This window comes from Rana temporaria, chromosome 2 (assembly GCF_905171775.1).
Source record: "Rana temporaria chromosome 2, aRanTem1.1, whole genome shotgun sequence".
In the NCBI taxonomy this organism is placed as follows: domain Eukaryota; kingdom Metazoa; phylum Chordata; class Amphibia; order Anura; family Ranidae; genus Rana; species Rana temporaria.
In genome coordinates, this window is record NC_053490.1 from 369,990,157 (window position 1) to 370,004,530 (window position 14,374).

The 14,374-nt window shown below is 44.9% G+C and overlaps 1 protein-coding gene across 1 annotated transcript in view; it reads left to right on the forward strand.

The window, feature by feature from the left end:
• LOC120928313 (probable helicase senataxin) overlaps positions 1–13,635 on the forward strand; it is a 53,410-nt gene extending 39,775 nt beyond the window's left edge. The window contains 4 exon segments of the mRNA XM_040339413.1: positions 7,813–8,405; positions 11,792–11,820; positions 12,647–12,912; positions 12,973–13,635. Coding sequence (XP_040195347.1) covers positions 7,813–8,405; positions 11,792–11,820; positions 12,647–12,912; positions 12,973–13,635 — 1,551 coding nt within the window.
• Positions 13,636–14,374: the final 739 nt, after the last annotated feature.

Sequence of the window (14,374 nt, forward strand, 5' to 3'; positions counted from 1 at the left end):
CTGCCCTGGTGTCTCGGACACTTACTGAGTGGGCAAAGATTTTGCGCCAGGCTGCGGAGGAGCACCAGCTCCCATCCGAGGTAATTAGACTGGCTGACCAACTGGTCCAGGGCCTTGTCTATGTTTGTGACGCTTCACTAGATGCAGCACCCTTGGTATCCAGGGCTTCTGTCTCGGCGGTGGTTTTACGCCGCCTCCTTTGGCTAAAATGCTGGTCTGCGGACCAGGCCTCTAAGAAGGCCCTGGCGGATTTACCCTTCAAAGGTGAGAGGCTTTTTGGGTCTTCACTGGACGACATTATCAAAGATGTCACAGGAGGGAAGAGCACTTTCCTCCCTCAGTCCTCCAAGGGGAAGGAACCCTGCCGCAAGACGGGTCCTTCTTTTCCCACACAGAAGCGTTTTTTTCGTCAGTCAGGGCCCGCGGGTAAACCCTCCCAGCCCGACAGGGGCTCAGCTGGGGGACAGAAACGTCCCTGGGTGCGTAAGCCAAACAAGCCGGCACCCAAGCCCGCAACTGCATTAAGGCCTGCCCCCGCCCGATTCATGGGTGGGGGGACGGCTTCGCAGGTTCACAGCTCGGTAGACCTCTCTGCTCTCCGACCGATGGGTCTGCGAGGTGGTCTCTTCGGGGTACAAAATAGAGTTTCTTTCCTATCCCCCGAACAGATTCTTTCCCTCAAGTCTCCCTCTCCTACCAGCTCATCGGGCTGCCCTGTTGGGGGCAGTAAGGGACCTGCTAGGTTGCGGAGTAATTTTACCTGTTCCGCAGGACGAGAGGTTTCAGGGTTTTTACTCGAATCTGTGGTCCCGAAGAAGGACGGGGTCCGTCCGATCCTGGACCTCAAGGCTTTGAACGTCTTTGTGAAAGTAAGAAAGTTCTGCATGGAATCGATTCGCTCGGTGGTAGCTGCGCTCCACTCGGGGGACTTTCTGGCGTCCTTGGACATCAAGGACGCATACTTGCATGTCCCATGTCCCAATCTGCGCAAGTCACCAAAGGTTTCTGCGTTTTGCGATCGGGGAGGACCACTATCAGTTTGTGGCCCTCCCTTTTGGCCTGGCGTCGGCACCAAGAGTTTTCACCAAGGTGCTCGCGCCGATCCTAGCTTTGCTGAGACAGCGAGGCATTGCCATCGTGGGCTACTTAGACGATCTCCAGCTTCTGCCTCAGAATTAAGGGAGGACGTGTCTATAACCAGCCAGACCCTCCAAGAGTTCGGGTGGGTCTTGAACATTCAGAAGTCGGTCCTGGTTCCGACTCAGCGCTTGGAATACCTGGGGTTGATTCTGGACTCCTCAAAAGCGAGGGTCTTTCTACCCCTGGAAAAATTGCAGACGCTCCAGTCTGCTGTGAGAGTTGACATCCCGCAGGTGGTCGTCTCTTCGGTTTTGTATGCAGGTTCTGGCCTCATGGTGGCCTCGTTCGAGGCGGTACCGTATGCCCAGTTCCATATCCGAGTACTACAGAGGGAGATCCTGTCCGTGGAACAGATCCCCATCGTCTCTGGATCGTCAGATTCAGGTCAGCAATCTGGTCAGGACTTCTCTGAATTGGTGGTTGAGATCCCCGGCTCTTCGAGCAGGGAAGTCTTTTCTCCCCCTCCAGTGGACGGTGGTTACGACGGATGCCAGCCTCTCGGGCTGGGGGGGCATCTGGGGGGGTCCAGTCGGCCCAGGGTCATTGGACTCTAGCAGAATCCTGTCTACCTATCAATGTCTTGGAACTTTGGGCAATCAGGCTATGCCTCTCCTCGTGGTCAAGGAGGTTGCAGGGCCGCCCGATCAGGATTCAGTCAGACAACGCCACGGCGGTGGCTTATATCAACCATCAGGGGGGAACCCGAAGCTCGGCTGCAGCGTCTGAGGTCGCTCACATCTTAAGGTGGGCAGAAAGAAGCGTGCCGGCTCTGTCGGCCGTCTACATCCCAGGCGTGGAGAACTGGCAGGCAGACTACCTGAGTCGCCAGATGCTGGACCAGGGAGAATGGTCGTTGCATCAGGAGGTGTTTCAACTAATTTGCAGGAGATGGGGATTTCCGGATGTGGATCTCCTGGCCTCTCGTCTCAACCGCAAGGTGTCAAGGTTCGTGGCCAGGTCCAGGGATCCCTGGGCAGACGCGTCAGATGCATTGGTAGCCCCATGGGGTTAGTATAGATTGATCTATGCATTTCCCCCACTGAAGTTGCTGCCTCGACTGCTCCGCAGAGTGGAGGCCGAGGGGATCCCGATGATCCTAATCGCCCCGGCGTCCGTGGTACGCCGATCTCGTGCGCCTAGTGGCAGATACGCCCTGGCGGCTGCCAGTGCGGGAGGACCTTCTGTCCCAAGGTCCTATACTCCATCCTGCTTTACAGTCGCTGGCTTTAACGGCATGGCTATTGAAAGCCAGGTTCTAAGGGACCGAGGTCTTTCCGACTCGGTCATTCCAACTATGCTGCGGGTTAGGAAGTCTTCCTCTAGGAAGATTTACCATCGCACTTGGAAAGCCTACATCTCTATGTGCGAGGAGATGGGTTGGCGTCCACGGACGTATTTGGTATCCAGAGACCTGCTGTTTTTACAGCGTGGCGTGGATCAAAAGCTTGCCTTAAGCACCATTAAGAGTCAGATTTCAGCCTTGGCTGTGTTCTTTCAGCGGCCTTTGGCGGCCCATTCGCTGGTGGGTACTTTTGTGCAGGGGGTTCGTCATATTCTTCCCCCTTTGAGACCACCTCTTCCCCCATGGGATTTGAATCTGGTGCTCTCGGTTCTTCAGAAATCTCCCTTCGAGGACATCAGAGAGATCCCTCTCGACGCTTTCTCAGAAGGTGGCCATTACGTCTGTCAGAAGGGTTTCTGAGCTGGCGGCCTTGTCCTGCAAGTCACCATACTTAGTTCTCCATAGGCACAAGGCGGTGTTGCGTCCGCGACCTTCCTTTCTTCCGAAGGTGATTTCATCTTTTCACCTTAACGAGGACATTGTACTTCCGTCCTTTTGTCCTAAGCCAGTGCATGCTAGGGAGGTTGCACTTCATTCTTTGTATGTGGTACACGCTCTGCGGGTGTACCTGTCAGCTACGGCTCCGTTTCGGAGGTCTGACTCACTTTTTGTGTCGGTATCTGGTCCACAAAGGTGGATTAGACAGATTGTCATACAGGCTTATGCTCTTAGGGGGCGGGCGCCTCCGTTTCCGGTCACGGCACATTCCACCAGGGCAATTGGTGCTTCCTGGGCTTTCTGACATTAAGCGTCTGTCTCTCAGGTGTGTAAGGCGGCGACTTGGTCGTCCGTTCACACTTTCTCAAAATTTTACAAGGTTGATGTGAGTGCATCTTCAGATGCTTCCTTCGGTCGCAAGGTTTTGCAGGCGGCTGTTTAAAGTTGCATCTCCTCCGTTGAGGAGCTCTGCCTGTTTGGGGTGAAGTTTTGTGTTTTTTTTTGACTGATACTGTTCCCACCCCTCATTTTTTTGGACACTGCTTGGGGACGTCCCACTTTGTCATGAATGAAGAGGCTGTGTCCGTCCATGGACGACAAGAGAAAATAGGATTTTTTGTACTCACCATAAAATCTATTTCTTTGTCGTCCATGGACGGACACAGCACCCACCCCTCCTTTTTGGGTTTGTACTGCTTGTTACGAACTGAGGCTGCATGCTGCTGGGAGGAGGGTTATGTCCAGGGGGACCGAGGGGGCGGGGCTGTTCAGCTCTGTTTTTAAAATGACATGTATTTGTATCTAACATGTTCTGCCTAGTCCTCTCCTGTAAACAGGAACATAACCCACTTTGTCATGAATGAAGAGGCTGTGTCCGTCCATGGACGACAAAGAAAAGGATTTTACGGTACAAAAAATCCTATTTTTTATATATATATATATATATATATATTATTGTGTGTGTGTGTGTGTGTGTGTGTATATATATATTAATATATTATTGTGTGTGTGTGTGTGTGTGTGTGTGTGTGTATATATATATATATATGTGTGTGTATATATGTGTGTGTGTATATATATATATGTGTGTATATATATATATATATATATATGTGTGTGTGTATATATATATATATATATATATATATATATATATGTGTGTGTGTGTGTGTGTGTGTGTGTGTGTGTGTGTGTGTGTGTGTGTGTGTGTGTGTGTGTGTGTATATATATATATATATATATATATATATATATATATATAAAAGAATCAAAATATGTATGTTAATCCATAAAACATAAGTGTCCCATCCACAGGCAATCTTAATATAACTGTAGATAATGGTGAACAATCTGTGATAGATAGGTGCTCCTATATAGAAGTTAGTGCTTGCAAGGTGATTCCAGTGCTCCCCCACCAGCGTCCCCACTGACCAGATAGCCTCACCCATGCAGGGGTAGACAGCATGTAATTTAGGGCTCCCACGCTTTGGCTGCTGCTGCGTATGTCCACTTCTCACATTAGGTGTCTGTTGTGAAGTGATGCTTGAATCGATGTGGATGCGTTGTAGTCAGCCACTAAAGGTCCAAAATCCTCAGGGGGAATAAAAAACAAGCTTCCATGGTGTAGTAAAAAAATATAAAATATTTTATTTGCAATTCCACCAGAAAGGCGCAGGGGAATGCAGATACAAACTATGGCTACAAGTGTTGCCAATAAAATGTTAAACATGTTAAAATGTTAAACAAACTAGTAAGTAAACTTAAAAAAAATAAAAATAAATTCCAGGTATTGTGCTTAAAGGAGTTGTAAAGGAAACTTTTTTTTTTTGCTGAAATTACTGTTTACAGGGTATAGAGCAGGGGTGCCCAACCTTTTGAAGAGCAAGGGCCACTTAAGCAACTTGGTAACCAGTCGAGGGCCACAATGAGCAGAGCGGGCGGATGACCGGTCACGGCTACACTATAGGCCCTACGATCTGCCCAGATGGAAGGGGACGAATTTCCTTCTGTTGAGGTAGGCGGGTGTAAATGGACATCTGTCGCTCTATAGAGGTGAATTGAGGGTCCCATTTGGTCAGGCTGATCGTGTGAAAAGGACCTAAGACTACTTTCACACTGATGTGCTTCGGTTTACCCACACCGCGGGCGCAGCGTAGTGCACCTGCGTCTATCCTGCGGGTTAGCTGAACTTTGCCATAGACTCCACCTGTGGCAAAAGCCGGCGCTGTAGAGGCTTATGGGGCTCTGCTTCGCAGCTGTTTTTCTTCCTCTACCACCAGCTTCATTCACAACACTGATGCGGTGGTATGGCGGGCCGGCAACCTGCGATCTGGGCTTGCCAACCCACCATTCCAGAGCAGGAGGTCGCGGGCCACATCAGAGGCCATAATAGTTAACTGATTCCTTTTAAAAATTATTAAAAATAGATAAAAATCAATCATATAATGTACCTGTAGTTTCTAGTTTCGTTTTTGCATGTTTCCTGCTTCTGTGATGTACAGAGCCACAGAGCCAATACAGGGCAGTGATGGTTTGGAAAACGAAACTGATTGGTGCTGAGGGATTTTAGACACACAGTAATCACACCTCCTTGATTAGTGACCACAGAGAGAAAGCTCCCAGTACTGTGGTTATCAGAAAACAGGCAACCAGGAAGTGTGGAGATCAGAGAAGAATTACAGCAACTTGAGAGCAAAAACGAACAATGAGGACATGAAAACAGCACTGCATTAAGGTAAAGGAAGCTATTAAGATAAAAAAATAATTCCTTTACAAACCCTTTAAGCCACGCTGACTAAAACGGCGTGCATTCCAGCTGCGTATAAACAGACTTGTCAGCTGGCTTACCCGGAAATGGCGTGTGTGCGTGTCTCCGACACGCAAGGACGCCATTTCCGGGTAAGCCAGCTAACACGTCTGTTTATACGCAGCTGGAACGCATGCCGTTCTAGTCAGCGTGGCTTAAAGAGGTTGTGAAGGAATTTTTTTTTTTTTTTTTCATAATAAGCATCCTTTACCTGCAGACATTCCTCTTTTCACTTCCTCATTGTTCGTTTTTGCTCAGAAGTCGCTCTATTTCTTCTCTGTTCTGTTCACTTCCTGCTTGTCTGATTTTACTGACCACTGTGACGGGAGGGTTTACAGCAGTGGTCAGTAACGTGCTCACCCCCTCCTGGGAACTACATCTGGACGCTCTCTGTCTGTTAGAGACTTCAAGGAGGTGTAAATTACTGGGCGTGCCGCAATTCATACTGGGAAATGTAGTTCTTACATGAACGAACGATGCAAACCAGGAAGTGAATGAGAGAACAGAAACTAGAACGCCGGAGGTGATATAGATGAAGGAATTTAATAGGTATTTACTTGTTTTTTAACATAATCATTACACTATTCTGTCTGTCTACCTTGCAGACATTCATTTTAGGCAAAAAAATGTTTTCCTTTAAGCACAATACCTGGAATTTTTTGTTTTTAAAATTTTACTTGCTTGTTTGTTTTTTTTAACATTTTAATGGCAATACTTTTAATACATGTGCCTTTTCTGGCACTTTTTGTTTATAAATGTTTAAATCAGTATTTTTTTTGCTCATAAATTACTTGGAAACCCCCCCCCCCCCCCTTTTTTTTTTTTTTTTTTTTTTTAAAGCAGAGACCCTAGGGAATAAAATGGCACTTGTTGCAATTTTTTATGTTGCACAGTATTTTTGCAGCAGTTTTTCAAATAAAATTTTTGGGGAAAAAATACTTTTTCATGAGAAAAAAAACCCCACAATATATACCCCAGATGATGTTACGCCAAGTAAAGAGATCCCTACAATGTCACGCTTTAAAATTTTGCACACTCGTGGAATGGTGACAAACTATGGTACTCCAAAATCTCCATAGGCAACGGTTTAAATGCCTTTACAGGTTACCTGTTTAAAGTTAGAGGAGGTCTAGTGATAGAATTATTGCTCTCGCTCTAATGTTCGCAGCGATGCCTCACGTGTGGTGCGAACACAGTTTACTTATGCATTTGCTTTTGCGCATGAGCACGGAGGGTTGGGGGCACTTTAGAAAAAAAAATTATCACTTTTATTCCTATTACAAGGAATGTAAACATCCCTTGTAAAAGGAATAAGGATGACAGGTCCTCTTTATGGAGAGATTTGGGGTCAAAAAGACCCCCAAATCTCCTTCCAGCCTGGACAGGAAGTGATGCCATGATGTCACTCTGGTCCTCCAAGGCCATAGAGGCAATCCTAGAGTATCTACTCTTTGATCACCTATGGGAGGCAACCAGCCACACCGTCAGATTGTTTTTCAGGCAAACCGGAAAACTGGAAACTATGAGCCAAGCAACTCCAGCAGGAGAGGCAATGTCTCCTCCCACCACTTTTGAAATTGTTCTATTGGCTCATGAGCCATTCGGAACACTTTCAAGAGAAAGCCAACCGCAGGCTGAAAAAACAATACGGTTTTGGCTGCCATCTTTGGCCATAATACCAGTAAACCACTTGCAACCTGCAACATGTATATACGTATTGCGGCCGGCAAGTGGTTAAGCTGTGGCATGTTTGGTATATATTTGCTTGATGCAACCTCACCTTTTATATTTCACCAAAAATGGGTAGTGTGTGTGTGCACGAGCTCTAAAATTTATTTTATTATATTTCATTTCCTGAAAACTATTTAATGCAGATTTTTATCTTTTTATTCTAAAGGACCTCTGCTTTTATAAAATGTATAATGTTCTGGGGATTTAAGACATTTTATTGCCAAAAATGAAGATTTCTACATGTGTGCAAAAATGAAAAAAATTGCTTATTTGGTTAAAATTGTTTTACAAAGCTATTGGAAATTCCATTTATGTTGTGTTGTAATTTTTTTTCCCTTTTGTTATTACTTTGTAGGAAGCTGGTTGGAAAAGTGCAATTTGCCCAGACTATTGTCCTAATATGTATGAAGATATGCAGAGCCTTGCTAGCATACTCCAATCGGACATTGGTCAGGATATTCGTGTCCACAATAGCACCTTTCTATGGTTCATTCCTTATGTTCAATCTGTCATGGACCTTAAAGACTTAGGAGTTGCTTACATTATGGAAGTGATTCACCACCTGTACTCTGAAATAAAGGTGATCTTCACTCAGGCAAGCAGCCAGTGTGACAAAGTGACATAATTCTTTGTCAGAGTCTTGGTTGCTATGATTGAACTGCATAGAAGTAAAAAGTGCCTTCATTTCCTCTGGATCAGCTCGCACAAGTGGGTTGAAGCCATTGCCAAGTGTTCCCTTCTTCCAGTCAAAAGCCCAAGAGTTACATCCACCTCGGCTTTACCTTCTTCCCCCATTTCTCAGACTCCTTCTGTGCAATTTGCTTGCATGCAGTTAATAAGGAGCCTTTTACAAGAAGGTTTTCAGTTGGGGCAGCAAGCAGCTTGCAAACAATATTTAGACAAATTCAACCTGATTATCGGAGGAAATTTACTAAAACTTGGGGCCAGATTCACAAAAGATACGACGGCGTATCTCCTGATACGCCGTCGTATCTCTGTGTTTCCGGCCGTCCTAACTATGCGACTGATTCATAGAATCAGTTACGCATAGCTAGCCCTAAGATCCGACAGGTGTAATTGAATTACACTGTCGGATCTTAAGGATGCAATTCTAGGCCGGCCGCTAGGTGGCGAGGCCATTGCGGTCGGCGTAGAATATGCAAATGACTAGTTACGGCGATCCCCCGAAGGTCCAAGCTGCCCGTCGATCTAACTTTACGTTGTTTCCGTCAAGTTACGCCGCGTAAAATTAGGACTACCTCCTAGGTGTCCTAAGCCATGTTAAGTATGGGCGTCGTTCCCGTGTCGAAATTTAAAAAAAAACGTTGTTTGCGTAAGTCGTCCGTGAATGGCGCTGGATGCCATTTTTGTTCACGTCTAAACAAATGACGTCCGTGCGACGTCATTTAACGCAATGCACGTCGGGTAATTTACCTGACGGAGCATGCGCAGTACGTTCGGCGCGGGAATGCGCCTAATTTAAATGGTGCCCGCCCCATTTGAATTGGGCGGCCTTGCGCCGAGCGCATTTGCATTACACCGCCGCAAGTTTACAGGTAAGAGTTTTGAGAATCAGGCACTTATGCTGTAAACCTGCGGCAGTGTAACGTAAATCACATACGTTACGCTGCCGTGGAGCAACGTAATTCTATGTGAATCTGGCCCTTGGATCTTAGTAAGTCCGAGGTTCAAGGATTGCAAACCTGTCTCACTCAAATCATTAAAAGTATTAAGGACAAGGTATGCAGCATTCCTAGTTCTTCCACTGATCAAAGTCCAGCAAGCCTGATCCAGGCTGTACCCTTTATTAACCACTTAAGCCCCGGACCTTTAGGCAGCTAAATGCCCAGGCCAGGTTTTGCGATTCAGCACTGCGTCGCTTTAACAGACAATTGCGCGGTCGTGCGACGTGGCTCCCAAACAAAATTGGCGTCCTTTTTTTCCCCACAAATAGAGCTTTCTTTTGGTGGTATTTGATCACCTCTGCGTTTTTTATTTTTTGCGCTATAAACAAAAATAGAGCGACAATTTTGAAAAAAATTCAATATTTTTTACTTTTTGCTATAATAAATATCCCCCAAAAACATATCTAAAAAAAATATTTTTCCTCAGTTTAGGCCGATACGTATTCTACCTATTTTTGGTAAAAAAAAATCGCAATAAGCGTTTATCGATTGGTTTGCGCAAAATTTATAGCGTTTACAAAATAGGGGATAGTTTTATTGCATTTTTATAAAAAAAAAATGTTTTACCACTATTGGCGGCGATCAGCGTTTTTTTTTTCGTGACTGCGACATTATGGCAGACACTTCGGACAATTTTGACACATTTTTGGGACCATTGTCATTTTCACAGCAAAAAATTTATTTAAATTGCATTGTTTATTGTGAAAATGACAGTTGCAGTTTGGGAGTTAAACACAGGGGGCGCTGTAGGAGTTAGGGTTCACCTAGTGCAGGCATATGCAATTAGCGGACCTCCAGCTGTTCCAGAACTACAAGTCCCATGAGGCATAGCAATACTCTTGACAGCCACAAGCATGACACCCAGAGGCATGATGGGAATTGTAGTTTTGCAACAGCTGGAGGTCCGCTAATTGCTTATCCCTGACCTAGTGTGTGTTTACAACTGTAAGGGGGTGTGGCTGTAGGACTGACGTCATCGATCGAGTCTCCCTTATATAAGGGATCACTCGATCGATACGCCGCCACAGTGAAGCACAGGGAAGCCGTGTTTACATACGGCTCTCCCCGTTCTTCAGCTCCGGGGAGCGATCGCGACAGAGCGGCTATAAACGAATAGCCGCGCCGTCGTCCTGGATCGCTCCCCGAGGGAATCCGCCCGCCGCACGCAGCGGAGGGGGTCCCGATCGGACCCCCCACCCGCTAGAAGGCAGGGACGTATATATACGCCCATCTGCCTGTCCGTGCCATTTTGCGGACGTATATAGTCATGCGGCGGGCGTTAAGGGGTTAAGACAGAAAAAATGGATGTGGAATGTTATGGGTCCAGCATTACTTCTCCACATAACTTACTTGATGTTCCTCTCCACCCCTTAGAACGTAGGGAACAATTAAAAATGAATATAAAAAGAGTCGCCTGACTGTAGTTCATACCTAAAGACCCATATTAAACAGGAAAATTTAGATGATGCAAGTACTTCCATTTCTGTCCAAAAGGAACCAAAAAGACTGGCAGCAGGATGGCAATCCAAATTATCTAAAGTCATTGCAAATTTTAAATTGAATATGTCTAAGACTGAAGCCCTAAACATATCCCTTACTCATACTACCCTCACTAGATTGAAGGCAAATTTTTCCTTCAAATGGTGTACTGATGGCATCTCATATTTAGGTGTAACGATTCCCTCAAATCTTTCACAACTATATGCCCTCAATTATCTCCCTCTTCTAGCCCAGCTTCGGAAAGAGTTGGACACCTGGAATTCTTCCCTGATACCTTGGTTTGGTCGTATTAACACATTGAAAATGGACACACTTCCTAAATTACTATATCTATTCCAAACTATTCCCATTTCTATCCCCAAACGTTTCTTCTCCTCTCTACGCTCCATCTCTATACGTTTTATTTGGAACCATGGCAAGTCTCGCATCCGTCATACTCTACTCACATACCCCAAGACCAGAGGAGGGGTGGGTTTACCCGACTTTGAGTTATACCATAAAGCTGCATTATTATCCAGAATATTAGAATGGTTCCCTCGCCCCTTCCTTAAATCATCCACAATGATAGAACAGGACTTATCCATTTATGACTTATGAGCTTTACTTTGGGGTTATAAACACCACCTGCAATTAGTTTCTCATGCTTCTCCATTGACAAAAGCCGCTCTACAGCTGTGGTACAAAAAGGGACTACTTTCCTTACTGTCCACTGATCCGTCACCGCTGACATCCCTCTTCAACCACCCCGGACTACCTCAGGGATTGAGTTCATATACGGTAGGCCCATACTCCCGCCCTGCCTGGCCCACAGCGAGCTCATTTGTACATCCCACCTCCGGCTCCCCTGTACTGCCTAAGGACCATCATAATTGGCTCACGACCCTGCGCCTGTCGTCCTTTTGTTTCAACCTATTCTCTTCATCACAGACTCATAGACCCCTAACAGATTTCGAGCAACTGTGTTCTCTTTCTGAAACCCCAAGACACTCGCTCTCCTCCTTATATACACTGCTACACACACTAATACATGATTAAGTTCCCTCCTACACGAAGAAGTGGTCCACGGATCTGGGAAAGGAATTCCATACAACGGATTGGCAGAAGTCATACTACTTCACGCACAAATCCTCTATCTCCTGTTACTCTCAGGAGAAGAACTTCAAGCTCCCCTCTCGATGGTACAGGGACCCTCTCTCTCTCTACATGCGGCTCAATGGACGGTAACTACCTCCATATTTGGTGGACATGTCCGGCCGTTCAACCCCTTTGGTCTCAGGTCTTTGCCATATATATTAAGCTCTATGATCGGCCCCTAACACCCACACCGGAGATAGCTTTGATGTCTGTTACCTGGTTCCATAGCATCACAGAAGAATACCTTACTACGTTTCTTTTTATCGGCCACGCGACATCTTATCACCCTATTTTGGAAATCTACCTCTACCCCTCCATTATCCATATGGGTCTCATTGGTTAATGACATCATGCGAATGGAGGAAATGTTAGCCCTTGATTCTGATAACTACAATAAATTCAGATCCCTATGGCTTTTATGGATTAATTATTCTTCCTCTCTGATTCCTTAAAAACATTGCTGACACCTCAAGTTCAACCCTAAAGCTCAGTCCAAATACTCTTTGCACAACAATGACGTCATGGCCCGCTTGGTTCTCGGTTCTTCCTTCCCCCCTCCACCACCCTTCTTTCTCCTCTTTTTCCTCTCTTCTTTCCTACTTTTTCTCCTTCTCTCTTTTATAATAATCAGTTTTAGTTATACTGCTTTATATTTTCTCAGTCTTCATTGTACCACACACTGTTAACAACCTGACATGGGAAACAAACTCGGTAGACTCACGTTGAGACCCCATTGTGCTGAATTTCAGACAGTATTATCTGATTTGTTTCATCCTATTCTATAGAAATCTGATGTTTGTGTGTGTTGTATATTTTTTTTTATTTCTTCTCAATACTGAAATTAATAAAAAAACATATTTACCTCTAAAGTCATTGCAAAAGCTCTAAGCTTGAAGCCAATCACAGCAAATGTAGTGGCTGAAAGTAAAATAAGCAGCAGTGAAGGGAACTCCAGCACTGCACAAAGAGAATATAAAACGGCTAAAGAGCAGAAAGATATGTTGCTAAAAGCAAAAAGTTGCGGTAATGAAAGGGAGTCAGATGATTTAAATGATGGTGATGAAAACCTATCTCAGAAAGAGCGTGTCAAAAAATGTGTGGACAGAAGTCAACGGACCAATACTGACAGTCTTCCTGTAAGTGAGCAACTTCAAAGGCTGTCTTTAGACAACACCCCAGCAATCTGACCCATAAAGAGAGAATTTCAAGAGGTTGCTGAGGTCAGCTCTTCCAGCTTTGTAGAAAGCAATATTGACTCTGGCTCTGTAGTTGACAGTGAAATAGATGATCTTCCCTTGTCTGTGCTTAAGAAAAAGCTGCTAAGGAAAAATTACAAAAAGTCAGCTCTTATAAAAACTAAAATGAATCGCGATTACACAGCAGAGGTGGCACAGATGAAAGGTTCAAGTTTTTCTGTTGATTCAAATCAGCAGGGGTCTGATGTACCAGAGTATTCTCTAAAGAGGAAAGTTAAAGGAGCTATTGAGGATGACGATATTTCCTCCAAAGCAAAATCTGATCATATTATAACAATCTCAGATGACACTGACCCAGAAGAACCGGTTTTCAGATCTATTTCAATTCAAAAGCAGGACACTGGGCAAGATACTTCAGAAAAACCAATACAGAGACCAGATCAAGTCAAGTCTGAGCCTGGCAATCCAAGCTTTGAGGAGTATGATTCACAATGTTTTGAATTTGAAACCGAGGATGATATATATTCTGTGTGGAGTGACTCACAGTTGGAGGAGATGAAGCCTAATATTCAAGGCCAGAGACTAACAATATTGAGGACTTTGACCAAAACCATGATATCAATCAGTGGGGGTATGACACCGACTATGTTTCTGATGATATAATAGAGAATGCAGCTAAAGATGCAGAACAGCAATTTTAAACTATCAACCACTACTGCAAACACTCCATCTAGAAAAGATCATGGTGTTAATAAAGGACCACATGAGACTGTGAATTCCAGCGTGTTTTATGAAAAAAGATCTCATGAGTTTGTCGCAGAAACAGACGCTAAAATAAAAAAGCCCAAATTGGCTAAAGAACCAGTTTCTTTCCATGCCAAAAGTAGGAACACACTGCCCACTCATTAAGAAGGAAAAGACTTTTCGACTTCCCAATGGTGACCTTTTCAAACCTTCACATTTCACCAATTGTCAGACCCAGGGTATTGTTTATTTGATGGAATGTGAATGCGGTGCCTTCTATATCGGAAAGACCAAACAAGAGTTTTGGCGAAGGATATCTAAACACATTTACAGCATGGAGATCGGTAACTCAGCATAACTATACTGTACCCAAAGTTTCCTTCACCGCGCTCTATAGAATTCACATTCCAGATAGAGGCGGTGACTGGAATAAAATTCTGCTCCAACATGAACAGTGTTGGATTTTCAGATTACAAGCTACAGCCCTGCCGGGCCTAAACGAATCAGTCTCTTTTGCCCCTTTTCTCAAGGGTTTTGTATCTGGGAAAACACAATAACTTACACGTCTTCTAAAATAAAAACAAAATAAATTCCCCTCTCCATGACCATTCTTGACTCTTTATATAGAGCCACTATCCTTGTGATCCCCTGGCATATC